The 17,743-nt window shown below is 43.3% G+C and overlaps 1 protein-coding gene across 1 annotated transcript; it reads right to left on the reverse strand.

Moving 5' to 3' along the window:
- Nucleotides 1-5,255: 5,255 nt before the first annotated feature.
- On the reverse strand, nucleotides 5,256-10,742 carry c1r (complement C1r). The gene is given in 13 exon segments (NM_001124380.1): nucleotides 5,256-5,730; nucleotides 6,103-6,320; nucleotides 6,573-6,778; nucleotides 6,876-6,950; nucleotides 7,149-7,283; nucleotides 7,432-7,510; nucleotides 7,715-7,833; nucleotides 8,078-8,225; nucleotides 8,689-8,894; nucleotides 8,985-9,125; nucleotides 9,588-9,771; nucleotides 9,887-10,100; nucleotides 10,564-10,742. Coding segments are annotated over 13 exon segments (2,124 nt in total). The 5' UTR covers nucleotides 10,590-10,742; the 3' UTR covers nucleotides 5,256-5,357.
- Nucleotides 10,743-17,743: the final 7,001 nt, after the last annotated feature.

The raw sequence follows: 17,743 nt of genomic DNA on the forward strand, positions 1-17,743 counted from the left end.
AAATAACATAGACTACCCACCCCAACTCACGCCCTGACCAACCTAACACAAAGACATAAAAAAGGAACTAAGGTCAGAACGTGACAGCTGGATAGAAAGTGCTGGAAAGAAAGTGGTAAATAGAAAGGGATGGATACATAGGGGTAGATAGAATTGTATGGATAGAAAGTGGTGGATAGAATGGTATGGATAGAAAGGGGTGGATAGAAAGGTGGTGGATAGAAAGGGGTGGATAGAAAGGGGTGGATAGAAAGGGATGGATACATAGGGGTGGACAGAAAGTGGTGGATAGAAAGGGGTGGATAGAAAGGGGTGGATAGAAAGGGATGGATACATAGGGGTGGATAGAAAGTGGTGGATAGAAAGGGGTGGATAGAAAGGGATGGATACATAGGGGTGGATAGAAAGTGGTGGACAGAAAGTGGTGGATAGAAAGGGGTGGATAGAAAGGGGTGGATAGAAAGGGATGGATACATAGGGGTGGATAGAAAGTGGTGGATAGAAAGGGATGGATACATAGGGGTGGATAGAAAGTGGTGGATAGAAAGGGGTGGATAGAAAGTGCTGATAGAAATTGGTGGATAGAAAAGGGATGGATAGAAAGGGGAGGATAGAAACTGCTGATAGAAAGGGGTGGATAGAAAAGGGATGGATAGAAAGGGGTGGATAGAAACTGCTGATAGAAAGGGGTGGATAGAAAAGGGATGGATAGAAAGGGGTGGATAGAAAAGGGTGCATAAAAAGTGCTGATAGAAAGGGATGGATAGAAAAAGGATGGATAGACAGGGGTGGATAGAAACTGCTGATCGAAAGGGGTGGATAGAAAGTGCTGATAGAAAGGGGTGGATAGAAAGTGCTGATAGAAAGGGGTGGATAGAAAGTGCTGATAGAAAGTGGTGGAAATAAATTGATGATAGAAGGTGCTGATAGAAAGGGGTGGATAGAAAGTGCTGATAGAAAGGGGTGGATAGAAAGTGCTGATAGAAAGTGCTGATAGAAAGTGGTGGATAGAAATTGATGATAGAAGGTGCTGATAGAAAGTGGTAGATAGAAATGGGTGTATAGAAAGGGATGAATAGAAAGTGGTGGATAGAAAGGGATGGATAGAAAGGGGTGGATAGATAGAAAGTGGTGGATAGATAGAAAGGGGTGGATAGACAGGGATGGATAGAAAGTGGTTGATAGAAAGGGGTGGATAGATAGAAAGTGTTGGATAGATAGAAAGGGGTGGATAGACAGGGATGGATAGAAAGGGGTGGATAGAAAGTGGTGGATAGATAGAAAGGGGTGGATAGAAAGGGATGAATAGAAAGGGGTGGATAGAAAGTGATGGATAGAAAGGGATAGATAGAAAGTGGTGGATAGAAAGGGGTGGATAGAAAGGGGTGGATAGAAAGGGGTGGATAGAAAGGGGTGGATAGAAAGTGGTGGATAGAAAGGGGTGGATAGACAGGGATGGATAGAAAGTGGAGGATAGAAAGGGGTGGATAGACAGGGATGGATAGAAAGGGGTGGATAGAAAGTGGTGGATAGATAGAAAGGGATGGATAGAAAGGGGTGGATAGAAAGTGGTGGATAGAAAGGGATAGATAGAAAGTGGTGGATAGAAAGGGGTGGATAGAAAGGGGTGGATAGAAAGGGGTGGATAGAAAGGGGTGGATAGAAAGTGGTGGATAGAAAGGGATGGATAGTGTTCATAGTAAGTATAGCATCATGCTTTTGGGATATGTATCTTTTCAGATTCCACAATGATTCTTTAGTTGTGGTCATTACATCACCACACTCCCTCTCTTCTTTGTTGTGATCATTACATCACCACACTCCCTCTCTTCTTTGTTGTGATCATTACATCACTACACTCCCTCTCTTCTTTGTTGTGGACATTACATCTCCACACTCCCTCTCTTCTTTGTTGTGATAATTACATCACCACACTCCCTCTCTTCTTTGTTGTGATCATTACATCACCACACTCCCTCTCTTCTTTGTTGTGGTCATTACATCACCACACTCCCTCTCTTCTTTGTTGTGATCATTACATCACCACACTCCCTCTCTTCTTTGTTGTGATCATTACATCACCACACTCCCTCTCTTCTTTGATGTGGTCATTACATCTCCTCTCTTCTTTGTTGTGGTCATTACATCACCACACTCCCTCTCTTCTTTGATGTGGTCATTACATCTCCTCTCTTCTTTGTTGTGGTCATTACATCACCACACTCCCTCTCTTCTTTGTTGTGGTCATTACATCACCACACTCCCTCTCTTCTTTGTTGTGGACATTACATCACCACACTCCCTCTCTTCTTTGTTGTGATAATTACATCACCACACTCCCTCTCTTCTTTGTTGTGGACATTACATCACCACACTCCCTCTCTTCTTTGTTGTGGTCATTACATCACCACACTCCCTCTCTTCTTTGTTGTGATCATTACATCACCACACTCCCTCTCTTCTTTGTTGTGGACATTACATCACCACACTCCCTCTCTTCTTTGTTGTGATAATTACATCACCACACTCCCTCTCTTCTTTGTTGTGGACATTACATCACCACACTCCCTCTCTTCTTTGTTGTGGTCATTACATCACCACACTCCCTCTCTTCTTTGTTGTGATAATTACATCACCACACTTCCTCTCTTCTTTGTTGTGGTCATTACATCTCCACACTCCCTCTCTTCTTTGTTGTGATAATTACATCACCACACTCCCTCTCTTCTTTGTTGTGGTCATTACATCACCACACTCCCTCTCTTCTTTGTTGTGATCATTACATCACCACACTCCCTCTCTTCTTTGTTGTGATCATTACATCACCACACTCCCTCTCTTCTTTGTTGTGATCATTACATCACCACACTCCCTCTCTTCTTTGTTGTGGTCATTACATCTCCTCTCTTCTTTGTTGTGATCATTACATCACCACACTCCCTCTCTTCTTTGTTGTGGTCATTACATCACCACACTCCCTCTCTTCTTTGTTGTGGCCATTACATCACCACACTCCCTCTCTTCTTTGTTGTGGCCATTACATCACCACACTCCCTCTCTTCTTTGTTGTGATAATTACATCACCACACTCCCTCTCTTCTTTGTTGTGGTCATTACATCACCACACTCCCTCTCTTCTTTGTTGTGGTCATTACATCACTACACTCCCTCTCTTCTTTGTTGTGATCATTACATCTCCACACTCCCTCTCTTCTTTGTTGTGGTCATTACATCACCACACTCCCTCTCTTCTTTGTTGTGATCATTACATCACCACACTCCCTCTCTTCTTTGTTGTGATCATTACATCTCCACACTCCCTCTCTTCTTTGTTGTGATCATTACATCACCACACTCCCTCTCTTCTTTGTTGTGATCATTACATCACCACACTCCCTCTCTTCTTTGTTGTGGTCATTACATCACCACACTCCCTCTCTTCTTTGATGTGGTCATTACATCTCCTCTCTTCTTTGTTGTGGTCATTACATCTCCACACTCCCTCTCTTCTTTGTTGTGATCATTACATCACCACACTCCCTCTCTTCTTCGTTGTGATCATTACATCACCACACTCCCTCTCTTCTTTGTTGTGATCATTACATCTCCACACTCCCTCTCTTCTTTGTTGTGGACATTACATCACCACACTCCCTCTCTTCTTTGTTGTGATCATTACATCACCACACTCCCTCTCTTCTTTGTTGTGGTCATTACATCACCACACTCCCTCTCTTCTTTGTTGTGGTCATTACATCTCCACACTCCCTCTCTTCTTTGTTGTGGTCATTACATCTCCACACTCCCTCTCTTCTTTGTTGTGGTCATTACATCACCACACTCCCTCTCTTCTTTGTTGTGGTCATTACATCTCCACACTCCCTCTCTTCTTTGTTGTGGTCATTACATCTCCACACTCCCTCTCTTCTTTGTTGTGGTCATTACATCACCACACTCCCTCTCTTCTTTGTTGTGATCATTACATCACCACACTCCCTCTCTTATTTGTTGTGATCATTACATCACCACACTTCCTCTCTTCTTTGTTGTGATAATTACATCACCACACTCCCTCTCTTCTTTGTTGTGGCCATTACATCACTACACTCCCTCTCTTCTTTGTTGTGATCATTACATCACCACACTTCCTCTCTTCTTTGTTGTGATCATTACATCACCACACTCCCTCTCTTCTTTGTTGTGATCATTACATCACTACACTCCCTCTCTTCTTTGTTGTGGTCATTACATCACCACACTCCCTCTCTTCTTTGATGTGGCCATTACATCACCACACTCCCTCTCTTCTTTGTTGTGGTCATTACATCACCACACTCCCTCTCTTCTTTGTTGTGGTCATTACATCACCACACTCCCTCTCTTCTTTGTTGTGATCATTACATCACCACACTCCCTCTCTTCTTTGATGTGGTCATTACATCTCCTCTCTTCTTTGTTGTGGTCATTACATCACCACACTCCCTCTCTTCTTTGTTGTGGACATTACATCACCACACTCCCTCTCTTCTTTGTTGTGGTCATTACATCACCACACTCCCTCTCTTCTTTGTTGTGATCATTACATCTCCACACTTCCTCTCTTCTTTGTTGTGGTCATTACATCTCCACACTCCCTCTCTTCTTTGTTGTGGTCATTACATCTCCACACTCCCTCTCTTCTTTGTTGTGGTCATTACATCACCACACTCCCTCTCTTCTTTGATGTGGTCATTACATCACCACACTCCCTCTCTTCTTTGTTGTGGTCATTACATCTCCTCTCTTCTTTGTTGTGGTCATTACATCTCCACACTCCCTCTCTTCTTTGTTGTGATCATTACATCACCACACTCCCTCTCTTGCTCTTGGTCTACATCTTTGTAAGTCACCTTGATTTAGCACGTGTGTTTTATCAGTATCTTTATTAAAATATTTAGACAATAGCTGAAGCAAGGGGCTATAAATAGCAGCACACAAGTAGACTACAAATGCATGCGGGGGCGGACATGCCCTGAGCTGGTGAAGTGAGTGCTACCAACGCTTCAGCTTTTGGGAATCTCGCTCCATGCCTCTGTCAAATTGGGCACGCTCCGCTCCAGCTCTGCTTCACTCACATACTCTGGTACATAAGCACAAAAGAGTCAACCCAAGTCGAAGCTCTTTTTCTTTCGTTCTACCTTTCATCTCACACACAAACACACTTACAGGCACGCACACACACACACACTCACACAAATGCACATGAGAAAAGCAGAGATTAAACATTTGGGCTTTATTTGGATTCATAAATCAGGACTTGAATTGAAAATACTTTTGTATTTCTGTTCTTTTTCCCTCGTTGTCTTTGCCTATATATTTTACTTATTGTCCTCCATGGTTTTGTTGATCCAGCTAATGTATTTAGCCACACGGGTGTACACTCCATATCTACCAGTCTGCCCACAACCCACACCCCAACTGACAATACCTGCAGCCCAAAACCGTTTAGTAATACTATCCCTCAAGACGTATGCCCCTCCACTGTCCCCCATACAGGAGTCCTTGCCCCCCTCAGGTACTCCGGCACAGAACATGTTGACTGTCAGAACAGGGATCTTCTTTGTTGAAGTTGCTGCTTTTGCTCGGTTGACAGAGTCTTGGCACTCATCCTCTTTCACTACTGGTAGGAGTATGTACCTGAGATCGTTGGCAATGGTATCATCTTCTTTGATGCCAAAGCCTGACACCATACTGATAAGGGATAGAGGTCAGGAAAGAGGTCAAGGAGTTACTCAGAAAACTATTGCCTTACATTCGTTAGCTTACCAAAGAACATTGATGTACTGTGGACTGCTAAGGACTAGTTGTGCAGTTAGGATACTTTAGATTTTACAATTGAATTTAAGGATGTGAAAAAGAAGTCATGAAATGTGTAGGTTGCAGTCTTTGCGCATTGACTACTTCCATGATAAGAATGGACACATTATGAAATGTGGGTCTATCTATCCCTTCAAAATACACTTCCTCTTTGTGTTCTTATTGATGTCTTTAATAATATGAATGTTAATATTGTTCTTCAGCTTTCTCATGTTTAATAAAGAACAGGACAAGTCTGGCTCTCACCCAATCTGGCCAATGTTGTAAGTAGCGTTCTCTGGTGGCAGACACAATGGCATGATGGCAGCCTGGAATGTGAGTGGTTGTTGGAGTTTTATCAGGGCGATGTCATGATTGTAGTTTGCACTGTCTGTGTTTTTGTATTCAGGGTGGGGGTGGAGGGAGGTGACACCAAGAGGGGTGAGCTTTGCAAGTTTTTCTGCATCATTGTCTCCCACAAAAACCTTGAAAACAAAACATAATTCAACTTCAGTATAGATATTCAACTTCTTCAAATCTGACATCACTGAAGGACTTCTACACACGTAATTTGAACATTAGCTTGTGGTAGCTTTACCAAAGTACTGAAGACTTCTCTTTGCCTGTTGTTACTCCAGATATTTAAGTGGACTATACCTTTAAAAACATAAGCAGGAAATACTTTTGTTCTACAGTGTCCAATGAATTGATTGATGGGTGTGTCACAATCTACCTACCCGAACTTTCTCCTTTAGCACAAGTTTGTCCTGCTGCACCAGGTTATGAGCTGCAGTCATGATCCAGCGGTCCCCGATCACCATGGCCCCTCCTCTGCCTCCGTCCACACTGAGCATCACCTGCCAGGGGATGGTTTTGTCTGGGGCTTTGTCTCCCCCCATGATCCTCTGAAAGCCTGAGATGGACATTGTGGGCTGACCACAGACTGGGGGTGGGGGGTAAAGTAGTGTCGAGGGTCAGACAAATACATACAGGATGGTATTTGATGGATATGGTAAAGAAAATGATACATAAGGAGTTACCTGGGATACATGAGGGAATGACAGGGGTGTCAAGGTTGTCTCTCCATGTTCTATCTGCTGCACAAGTGTAGCTCACTGAAGGACAGACAGACAGACAGACAGACAGACAGACAGACAGACAGACAGACAGACAGACAGACAGACAGTGGTTGTCAACACAAGGCAGGCAGGCAGGCAGGCAGACAGACAGACAGAACACAAATTAAATAAAAACACATTATTGTTTAGTGAGCAAATGTGTGTGACTGATGAAGGATAGTTAAAACATCTCACCAGTTGCTCCTCCAAGGAGTGAGTAGAATGGTTCATTGCAGTAGTACTGAATGACGGAGAGGTGCTGGTTCTGAGAGCCAGATATGAACCTTACGCCTCCATTCAGCAATTTTTCAGGTTCCCCACAGTCAATTACTGCACAGGAGAAAGGGAGAGAGAGAGAGAGAGAGACAGAGAGACAGAGAGACAAAAATACATCTGTGTTTAATATGGAACTTGACTCATGGGAATGTATTAGGTTGTGATCATAGAAATAGAATCCATTTCTATGGTTGTAACTCACTGTGGCACTCAGGGAGGGAGAGGTGCCACTGTCCATTCTTTTGACACATGGAGGCATAGCTCTTGATCTCTCTGCCATCCTGAGAGAGAAAGGGAGCGAGAGAGAGAGAGAGAGAGAGAGAGAGAGAGAGAGAAAGAGAGAGATACTTCACAGAGGATATTTCCGGGAAAAGAGTCCTTGTAGAAAATAAAAAGACTGAATATAAACAAGAGAAAGAGAAGGAAGGAAGTATGAGGTAAGAGAATGATAAGAGGCAGGGTAAAAAGGGATTGTTTAATCTCACCATCATTAGTTTGTAGCCAGGGTCACAGCGGACTTGGATGTAGTCTCTGTAATAGTACTGGGGAAAGTTTGGGGTGACTCTTCCATTGGTGATAGAACTGGGTGAAGCACACTGCACCCCTATGAACAACAACACACATATCAGGATTTCAGACCAGGGCCTTTTTAGTTAGGCTTCAACTTTGACCTGCATTCTCTGCTTTACTTCCAGGAGGTTTTACCTTCTCACCTGTTCTGCCCTTCACCAGTTTGCATCTGCCCTTCCTTCATACTCTCCCTTGCTCTGTCTTTCTCCCTCTCCTCTTTCATTATTTCCCTCTACCTCTGTTCTCCCTCTCTATGCATTTCTTCCTCCCTCTCTCACTCTGAGTAGTGTAGTGCAGGCTCCAGCCCTGGCTCAGACCAGCCCAGTCAGTGTGGTAGTCTAGCTGGACAGTGTAAGAGTTAGTGGGCATTAGTCCAGGACTCTTCACTCCACACAGCTTCTGGGGTTCCTTGTCGGGGATGGACACCTGGGCGAGGCAGAGGAGAGATAAAACACTGTAAACAAACAAAAGCATGCTGTCCTGAACACACACACATGCATGAACACACACATGAACAAACACACACATGCAATACTTAATTAATGTACACATGCAATACTCAATACTTAACATTAATGTACTCTATGCAGTGCTGAGGACATTAAAAACATGTAACCAGTGGTCAGGGCATTGTACAGTGTTACCTGTAACCAGTGGTCAGGGCATTTTATGGTGTTACCTGTAACCAGTGGTCAGGTCATTGTACAATGTTACCTGTAACCAGTGGTCAGGGCATTGTATAGTGTTACCTGTAACCAGTGGTCAGGGAATTGTATATTGTTACCTGTAACCAGTGGTCAGGGCATTGTATATTGTTACCTGTAACCAGTGGTCAGGGCATTGTATAGTGTTACCTGTAACCAGTGGTCAGGGCGTTGTACAGTGTTACCTGTAGCCAGTGGTAGAGGCAGCTGGGTCCATTCTGGGTGCCTATGTGCTCTATGTGGAAGCTGTCAGTGAAGTTGAGGGTGACGATGAACCCAGGCTCCACAGAGATGACATACTGACAGGCCAGGCCGTGGGGTGATGGGTCAGGGTAGCCTGGGCTGGACAGAGTCCCCTCTGGTTCATCAAATATACCCCCACCACAGGACACTGGGGGAGAGAGAGATGTCCACAAGATGTGTAGGACTACAATACACACACACGCACACACGCACACAGATAGAGAGTAGATGTACTCACAGACACAGGTGCGCTGGTCAGGGCGGAGCTCGTAGCCATGGCGACAGGAGCACATGTAAGAGCCCAGGGTGTTGTGGCAGATCTGGGAGCAGAGTGGACCAGAACTATCCTCAGGGTCTGGAGCTGAACACTCATCTATGTCTGGGAGAGGGATGGAGAGAGGGATGGAGAAGAGAGATGGAGGGAAGGAGAGAGAGATGGAGAAGAGAGGTGGAGGGAAGGAGAGAGGGATGGAGAAGAGAGGTGGAGGGAAGGAGAGAGGGATAGAGAAGAGAGGTGGAGGGATGGAGAGAGAGGTGGAGGGAAGGAGAGAGAGATGGAGAAGAGAGGTGGAGGGAAGGAGAGAGGGATGGAGAAGAGAGGTGGAGGGAAGGAGAGAGGGATGGAGAAGAGAGGTGGAGGGGTGGAGAAGAGAGGTGGAGGGATGGAGAGAGAGATGGTGAAGAGAAGGAGATTGGTGGAGGGTGTAGCTTAGCATCACACCGTGATGTCACCTTCCCTGAGACTTTCCTGGGGTTTGTGGTTTAACAGTGTTGTACGGTTGTCTTGGATTATGTATTAATGTTGTGAGCAGGGCATCTAATCCTCTAGTGGGGTTGCTACCTTTGGCCTGATAATGGGCAGAGAAGCCGAGGTGCTGGTGTGGCTCAGGGTTCGTGTCGTCTGTCTGAAGGACCAGGGTGAGCCTGTTGCCTGGAGACAAGAGTGGCCGGTTGCCTGGGTGATGTCCATCAGCAGAATTCTCCTGACCACAGAACTTTGCAAGGACCTTCTTGTCATATAAAACCTGGAATGACGGAGTGAAGAAGGTTATTGGACATATTCCAATATCGGTAAGAAACATTTAATACATCCTACGTTTTATAATAAGGTGTCAAAGTGTTCTTTTGAAGTCCACTGACCGTGAGGGAGTCGTAGTAGCAGTCGGCTGACGGCTCGATGTCCAGGTGAGTGAAGCTGAGCTGGAGCTGGTAGCCCTCAGGTACACTGAGGTCCCACTGTTGTGACAGGGCAGCTGGGTACGGCTGGGGGAACTGGGGGGACTGGACTACCCCATGTAGGGCTGGCAGGGACCGAGCCAACCGCCAACACTCACACACAGACACACACAGCAGCCTGGAGCAGACCAACACAGGGAGAGAGGGCTGAGATGGGAGGTATAGGAGGAGTTGTATGTCACAACGAGGTAAATACAGCCCCTTGAAACATGTCTGTATGATGACTGATCAGATAGAGAGCTATTTTCTGATCTGGGACCAGGAAGCAGAAGAAAACATAACCTAATGATGCTGTAGGAATCATATGTTCTCATCATCCTTCAAGATGAAGACTCAATAAAGGTTAAAACCACTGGTGTGCTGCGTAATGTAAACAAATAGGTTATACTTCATTTGAACTCTTTCTCAAACGTGCTAGTCACATGACACAATGTACTAGTAATGGACTAAACGACATACACCTTCACGGCAGCTGGTCTGATTATGACAACTGACTTTACACACTCACTTAAGCAGTTGTTGTTTACGTTCACTTAGCTATAGCCAATGGGTTCAAGTACAGTGTAACCAAACAAACTCACCAGATGAACGGATGGATCCAGTCCATGTTGAAGGTCCTGGCTACAAATGTTTCTGTTGTTATTGTTTTACTGTTGTGTGGCTATTGCTCACATGTATTAGACTTGAATTCCCTGCAGTCTGTGTGTCCCAATAGAGACCTATGGTGAGGTATTATGCTAGACTACGAGTCTAAAAGTCTAAATGTTAAAACCTGCTCTGTTTGACTTGGCTGAACTAGACGAATGAGAAGGGGGGACGAGAGAGAGGGAGGGAGAGAGTGAAAGGGCCCGAGAGACAGGGGAGTAGTGGTGGTGGAGTTAAAAGACAACAATTAACCAGTTCTTAAAGGTAAAACCTTTTTTTACGTTAATGTCGAAATTGAAACCTATAAAAGACAGAATGCATATCTACCAGAGGTTGGCGGGGGGATGGGGCGCGGGGGAAAGGGGGTAGAGGGGGAGGAAGGGGCAGAAAAGGGGAGGGAGGAGAGAGAGAGAGTGGGAGGAAAGTGTGTTCAGTGCTCTTCCTGTAAATTCTGTTTGAATAGATTGTTTTGTTTACACATAGGGACAAACTCCATGCTGGTCTGGGTATGTCAGTTCAGGTCACATGATGCAGGGATGTACTGTAGTGCTGCTAAGAACACACTGTACACAACACTATCCACTATAGCATTCAGGTGATCTACCTTTTTTAAACTACATCCCTGGTCATGTGTAGTTATGGGATATGACAGCCTACATGTATGTTAGATAGATGAGACCCTGATGAAGGCAGCTTAGCTGTGGAAACGTTGGTATTTAGTGCATTTGTTGCATCGGAGCCTCGAAAAAGCTTTTCTTTTCTAAGACTACAGTGCGTAAATGCAACATTAGTCATATCTTGTGAGATTAATTTGGAAGTGTGTAAAATAAATAGAGGTTCCATGTTTAATGGACACAAAAAGTGAGATGCTGAGAGAACAGATGTCATTGATCGCCACTACAACTTATATTGGTCCAGTTTCTCCTTCATGGTCTTCTTGATCAAGCAGATGTAGTTAGCCACATGGGTATTTACCCCATATTGGCCAGGTCATACACATCCTTTTGCCCAGCTAATGATCCCCGCTGACCAAAAATGTTCAGCCTCCTTCAGGACGTACACCCCTCCGTTGTCCACTGTACATTTAGACTTGACCCCCTCAGGTAACCCGGCACAGAACAAGTCCCCAGTTGTGTCCGCTATCGTTCAGGGCAACAGCAGCTCTGCACGTTTCCTGATCCACCACAGGAAGCTGGACATATTGGAGCTTATTGGAGATGTTCATGACTCCTACACCAAACCCTAGAGATAAAGAGGAAGGCAGGGAAGTTTTCGTGAGAAAACCGATTTTTGAGATGTCTCCTGTTCTGACAAACAGCGCTGTAGCTCTGACACTTTCCAGCTCAGATGTGGAAGGCCATTCGTCCTAGGCGGATGTGATGGATTGAGACGCAGCCCATAGAAATAAACTGATATCTCTAGTTTAAACAGACATATTTTGGTGGAGAGCATCAAATGACTCTTAAGGATTATGACAGAATGTTCAAAGTCATTTTTTTTCTTCAATATTTTTCTTAAAGTTAAGCACTCAAAATGGCACCCAATTGGTAGAACAACACTCCTATTAACATTTTTCCAGACAGTATTGGTAGTTTACAAGACAGTAGCAGGAGCATATGATGAGTGTAAAAGTGTGTATTTGTGGTTATTGAAAAGATATTTCACATCGGTTTAGATGGTACAGTGCTTGTTTTGTCACATAAACTGAGATTAGGCGAACTACTAGAATTTTTGCAACCAGGAAATGACAGAGCAATTCCTGCATATTGCACCTTTAACTCTTCAGGTGCCTTCAGCACACACATAATGGAATTGTATTTCATTCTCACCTACAGAATACTGTCCCTTAACATTAAATATAAGAAAATGAAGGAAATCAGTCCATTGAAATAAATTCATTAGGCCCTAATCTATCGCTTTCAATGACTGGGCAGGGGTTATACGATACCATGGAAAAAGGACTGTCTGACTGCTGATTAAGTGTATATCTTAAGTGTGACTCATTTTCCCTGTCCAAAGGTGTTGGAGACAACAATGTGAAAAACCTCATCCAGTCTCCACCCCTTGAGGCCACCTCTCTCCATATTCACCCTGAATACAACAATGTAAACTATGACCATGACATCGCCCTGATCCATCTAAAACATCCAATCACGCTCATATCATGCCACTGTGTCTGCCAGCAAAGGACGATAAATACCTGATAGGTCAGATTGGGTAAGCATAGGTCAACTAAAACAGTAAACTACGAATATCTAGCAGGGATCGTCAGTTGGGGGATTGACTGTGGACGGCCTTGAAAAAATATGGGGTCTACACGCGTGTGGCAAACTACGTAGACTGGATCAAAAATACCATAGAGGAGGAAGATTCTAAAACATTCTAAAATGTAACTATTATAGATGTGTTTGTGTGTTTTAATGTTTTGTGCGAGTGCTTTGACTGTGTTATTGTATAATAATAATAATGTGGAATCTGCTGTTGCTTCTGATGATGATGAGGATGAGCATGCTCATGTTAATGACAACAATTGTGATAACAACGGCAAAGATGATAATGACTACTACTTTATAACTTGCTCATACAGCTCCATATTTCAAGATACCACACCATCCCTCTCTAGGGTAAAGATGATGATGATGATGATGATGATGATGGTGATGATGTTTCTTTCTCTCTCCTCTGCAGTAATTGACTGTGGGGAACCCGAACTGTTGCTGAATGGAGGGGTGACGTTCATATCTAGCTCTCAGAACCAGCATCTCTCAGTCATTTAGTACCACTGCAATGAGCTGTACTACACTCTCTCTAAAAGAGTTAATGGTGAGACTTTTTACGATCATATATTTTTAACAATGTGAAGTCCATAATGAACCCTCTGAGTCCCATCTTTTTATTACATTTCAATATTAAATATAGCTGCAAGCAGCAATGAACGGGGTTCACGGGATGATAGAAAGGACACAAGATCAGTTGGATAACAAAGCAAGCACCCAATCATATAGGAACTATCTTCCTTTATGTGCAATCAGTAAAAGCGATACCATATTTATCTCTCAATACCACAGGGTTTTTTTTGTGTTTTTTTCACCTTTATTTATCCAGGTAGGCCAGTTGAGAATGACGCAAGTAAGTTGGTTATCTTTCTCAAATGATTAGATGCTAATTCAATGAGTCGTATTACCATATCTTGAGTCAATCTGATTTATGGTTCATGAGAAGAGGATTTGTAGAGTATTTTTAGCATTAGCATGTGTGCTAACGTGCATCTATAGGTACACTGCGCCATATTTGTATGCAGCAACAATTTTTTCTCAAAATCATTAAAGATTGATGTAATGAGTCTAAATTGAAAATCTGGAGCTAATCTGATGTATTGTTCATGAGAAGAAGATGAATGCAGCATTAACGAAGATGATGAATGCAGCATTTTAGCATTAACGTTACATATGCAAAGAATGAGTTGTTAAATGCGAAGACAGTTGAATGCATTCAGTTGAACAACTGACTAGGTATCTCCCTTTCCCTTCCCCTAATAGTTTCTTTGTTTTTGGAGAAATCAATACCAAATTCAGTGTGGTTCATCTTACACTCTCAGGAAAAAAAGGTGTTATCTAGAACCTAAAAGTGCTCTTCATCTGTCCCCATAGGAGAACCCTTTTGAAGAATCATTTTTGGTTCCAGGTAGAACCCTTTCCACAGAGGGTTCTACATGGAACACAAAAGAGTCCTACCTGGAACCAAAAAGGATTATACCTGGAACCATAAAGGGTTATCCTATGGGGACAACCGAAGAACCATTTTGGAATGCCTTTTTCTAAGAGTGTAGGGATGTCCATGATAGCGTTGACAAGTTTCAAGTTGATAGGCCTCTCTGGATTGGGTTTTACAGTGGTTTAAATTGACATGTAAAATGTGTGTCAATAACTCAATAATTAGTCAATAACTTTTGACTATCCCTTAGCTAACTTAAGGTGTATACCATGGGCATACATTCCAAATGTAGTGTCATTTGATCCTATCATTCATGATTTTAAAGTATTTTTTTAGCATATTTTAGCATATTAGCGAATGTGCTAATACGCATCTACTGGTACAGTGTGGCCATCTTTGAATGCATCACTGTTATTTTCTCAAAGTTGTTAGGGACTATTGTGATGAGTGCAAAGATCAAATGTTGAGTGAATCTGACCTTTAGTCCATGAGAAGATGTTTTATGGTTATTTTAAGCATTAGCGTTACATAGTAAAAAAGTGAATGTAAATAGTTTCCTTATTTTTTTTAAAGATATCTATGTAAAGAAACATATAGGTGCTAGACATAGGATTTATTTAATAATTTTTGCATTGTAATTTTAGAAAATGTACATAATATATGTGCAGTAATAGTGGAATGATGGTGTTTTACATTATTACTTACCCACCAGAGTTGTTATTGGCTGTGATATCCGCCTATTGAGTTCTCCCAACAGAGCGGCATCTGTCATCAAAATGAGAAAGATGTTCTGACTTTGTGGCTTTGTTATTTATTGGAAATCACGCTGTAATTCCCTGTTTGCTGAAAGTCTACACTTCGCTCAATTTCAATTTAAATGAGAAAACAAGCTGAATACTGTAGAGAATCATTGTACCTCCCTGGCGGAGAATCACTCTTACTCTCACTCTCACTCTCACTCACTCTCACTCTCACTCTCACTCTTAGATTACTTGTTAGATATTACTGCATTGTCGTAACTAGAAGCACAAGCATTTCGCTACACTCGCATTAACATCTGTTTTATCCTAGAGGCCGACCCATGTGTATGTGACCAATAAAATGTTCAACCTCTCAACTTGCTCCACTACAGCCCCGTCGATGAGAACAGGGGCGTGCTCGGTCCTCCTTTTCCTGTCATCCACATTCATCTCCTTTGATTGCTAAAAGTCTACACTTTGCTCAATTTCAGTTGAAATGAGAAAACAAGCACTGAATACTGCAGGTAATCATTGTACCTCCCTGGCGGAGAATCACTCTTGAGCCTTTTACGTTTGGTTTTGGCCAACCAGCTTCAAACAGCTGTTAACTCTATTTTTTTGCAATTGAAAATATATTTCACAGCAATTACAACATTCTAATGACACTCTTTCAGTGTACAGCGGAGCCTAGTGGTCAGAGCGTTGGATTGGTAACCGAAAGGTTGCAAGATCGAATCCCCGAGCTGACAAGGTACAAATCTGTCCTTCTGCCCCTGAACAAGGCAGTTAACCCACTGTTCCTAGGCTGTCATTGACAATAAGAATTTGTTCTTAACTGACTTGCCTAGTAAAATAAAGGTAAAATAAAAAATAGCTAGTTTCACATGCTCATTGAACACAAAGTGGAAAGATGATCAGAACAACTATATGATTCTCCAATGTATCCCAGGTATCTCATAATAAATATGTACCCTCCTTAAAGGGAAAGGAGAACATTTTGAAATGAGATACAGCAAGAAGACAATTTGTGTTTCTAAGTGTGAATGTGCATGTGTTTTACAACATGAATGAATGGATGTGAGTGTTCCTTAGTCAACTGTCACTGTCAAATCAAATCAACTGTTATTGGTCACATACACATGGTTAGCAGTTATTGTGAGTGTAGCTGTCTATGTGTACCTCTTGTGTCCCTTTTTGTCCCTAGTGTGTGGACTTCTTACAGTGAACCTCCCAGGGATTGTAAGGATTGTTGGGGGAAAGCCAGCACCAGCTGGATGCTTCCCCTGGCAGGTGTTGCTGATAGTAAATGGTAGAGGAGGAGGGATAGTTATCGGGGACCACTGGATCATGACTGCAGCACATGTGCTGAATGGAAATACCAGGGATGAAGATAAGGTGAGGCGATTGTGTTAATAAAAATAGCAGCATGGGTCATCTTTCTGACTTGGCTGCTCATCTGGGTCTGTGGTTGATATTAGAGGTCTTCACAAGTCCAAAAAGCTGTACCTGTTCTGAAATGAACCCGGGGCTTTCCCACCCAGACCCGATATGCATAAATAACTGTTTTAAATAGAAAGACCCGTTCCGAACGGACCTGAGGACAACTAGACCCTTTTTGTATAGACTTGGTCTGATCCAGACCGGGTCCCATTATTTTTTCATGTACTTTATTAACCGGAGCTGATAAAGTGCAAGAGGAGAGAGAGAGGTGCCACTCTACCAGGCGGGGGAGGGGCCGTACTGTGAACGAGTGACACTGTGAGCAGGGAGTGAGAGACTAGAGACAGCAACCAACCTAGCTGACTCGCTCTATAGTAGACTAACTGCTGCCATAGCTAGGATATTTATCATCAAATATGATTACGTAGTACCTGTCTTGACTGCATCAACCCGGGAGAAGCTAGTTAAGCCAGCTAACGTTAGCTAGCTAGGCTAATTGAGGCTGCAGGGCAAATAACAACTACTCCTTTCAGAATATTAAGTAGCAGCCCGCCTGTTTACTCTTGGTCGTTGTAGCCTATCCTTCTCGTTTAACTTTTAATTCTGTCATTTTAATTCCACTTTCCATTGATTAGATATTTCCTAACTATTGCCCCACACGGAGGCTATATGACTGTAGCCCATTGGCACTTTAAAGACTTTAGATTGGCCAAGAACACGTACCACTCTCGTGAAAGCAAGAGCAGCAGCATAAATGTCTCTCTCTTTCTCTCTCTCCCTCTCTCTCTCTCTCTCGATTTTACCACTTCAGCTCGGTTTTGTGGCAGTCGATGCAGGCTACTTGACAGAAGGTTGTGGGTTTGCTTGCCGTGCGGTAGTAGAGAGTCAGTCTATGACTAGGGTGGCTGGAGTTTTTGACCATTTTTAGGGCCTTCCTCTGACACCTCCTGGTATAGAGGTCCTGGATGGCAGGAAGCTTGGCCCCAGTGATGTACCCTCTATAGTGCCTTGTGGTTGGAGCCCGAGCAGTTGCCATACCAGGTGCTCTCGATGGTGCAGCTGTAGAACTTTCTGAGGATCTGAGGACCCATGCCAAATCTTTTCAGTCTCCTGAGGGGGACTGAAAAGAGGCTTTGTTATGCCCTCTTCACGACTGTCTTGGTGTGTTTGAACCTTGGACAGAGATGGTCATCTTGCTTCGAGTCCTAGGAAACTATGCAGT

Source organism: Oncorhynchus mykiss, chromosome 3 (genome assembly GCF_057628025.1).
Source record: "Oncorhynchus mykiss isolate SJ-2025 chromosome 3, ASM5762802v1, whole genome shotgun sequence".
In the NCBI taxonomy this organism is placed as follows: Eukaryota; Metazoa; Chordata; class Actinopteri; order Salmoniformes; family Salmonidae; genus Oncorhynchus; species Oncorhynchus mykiss.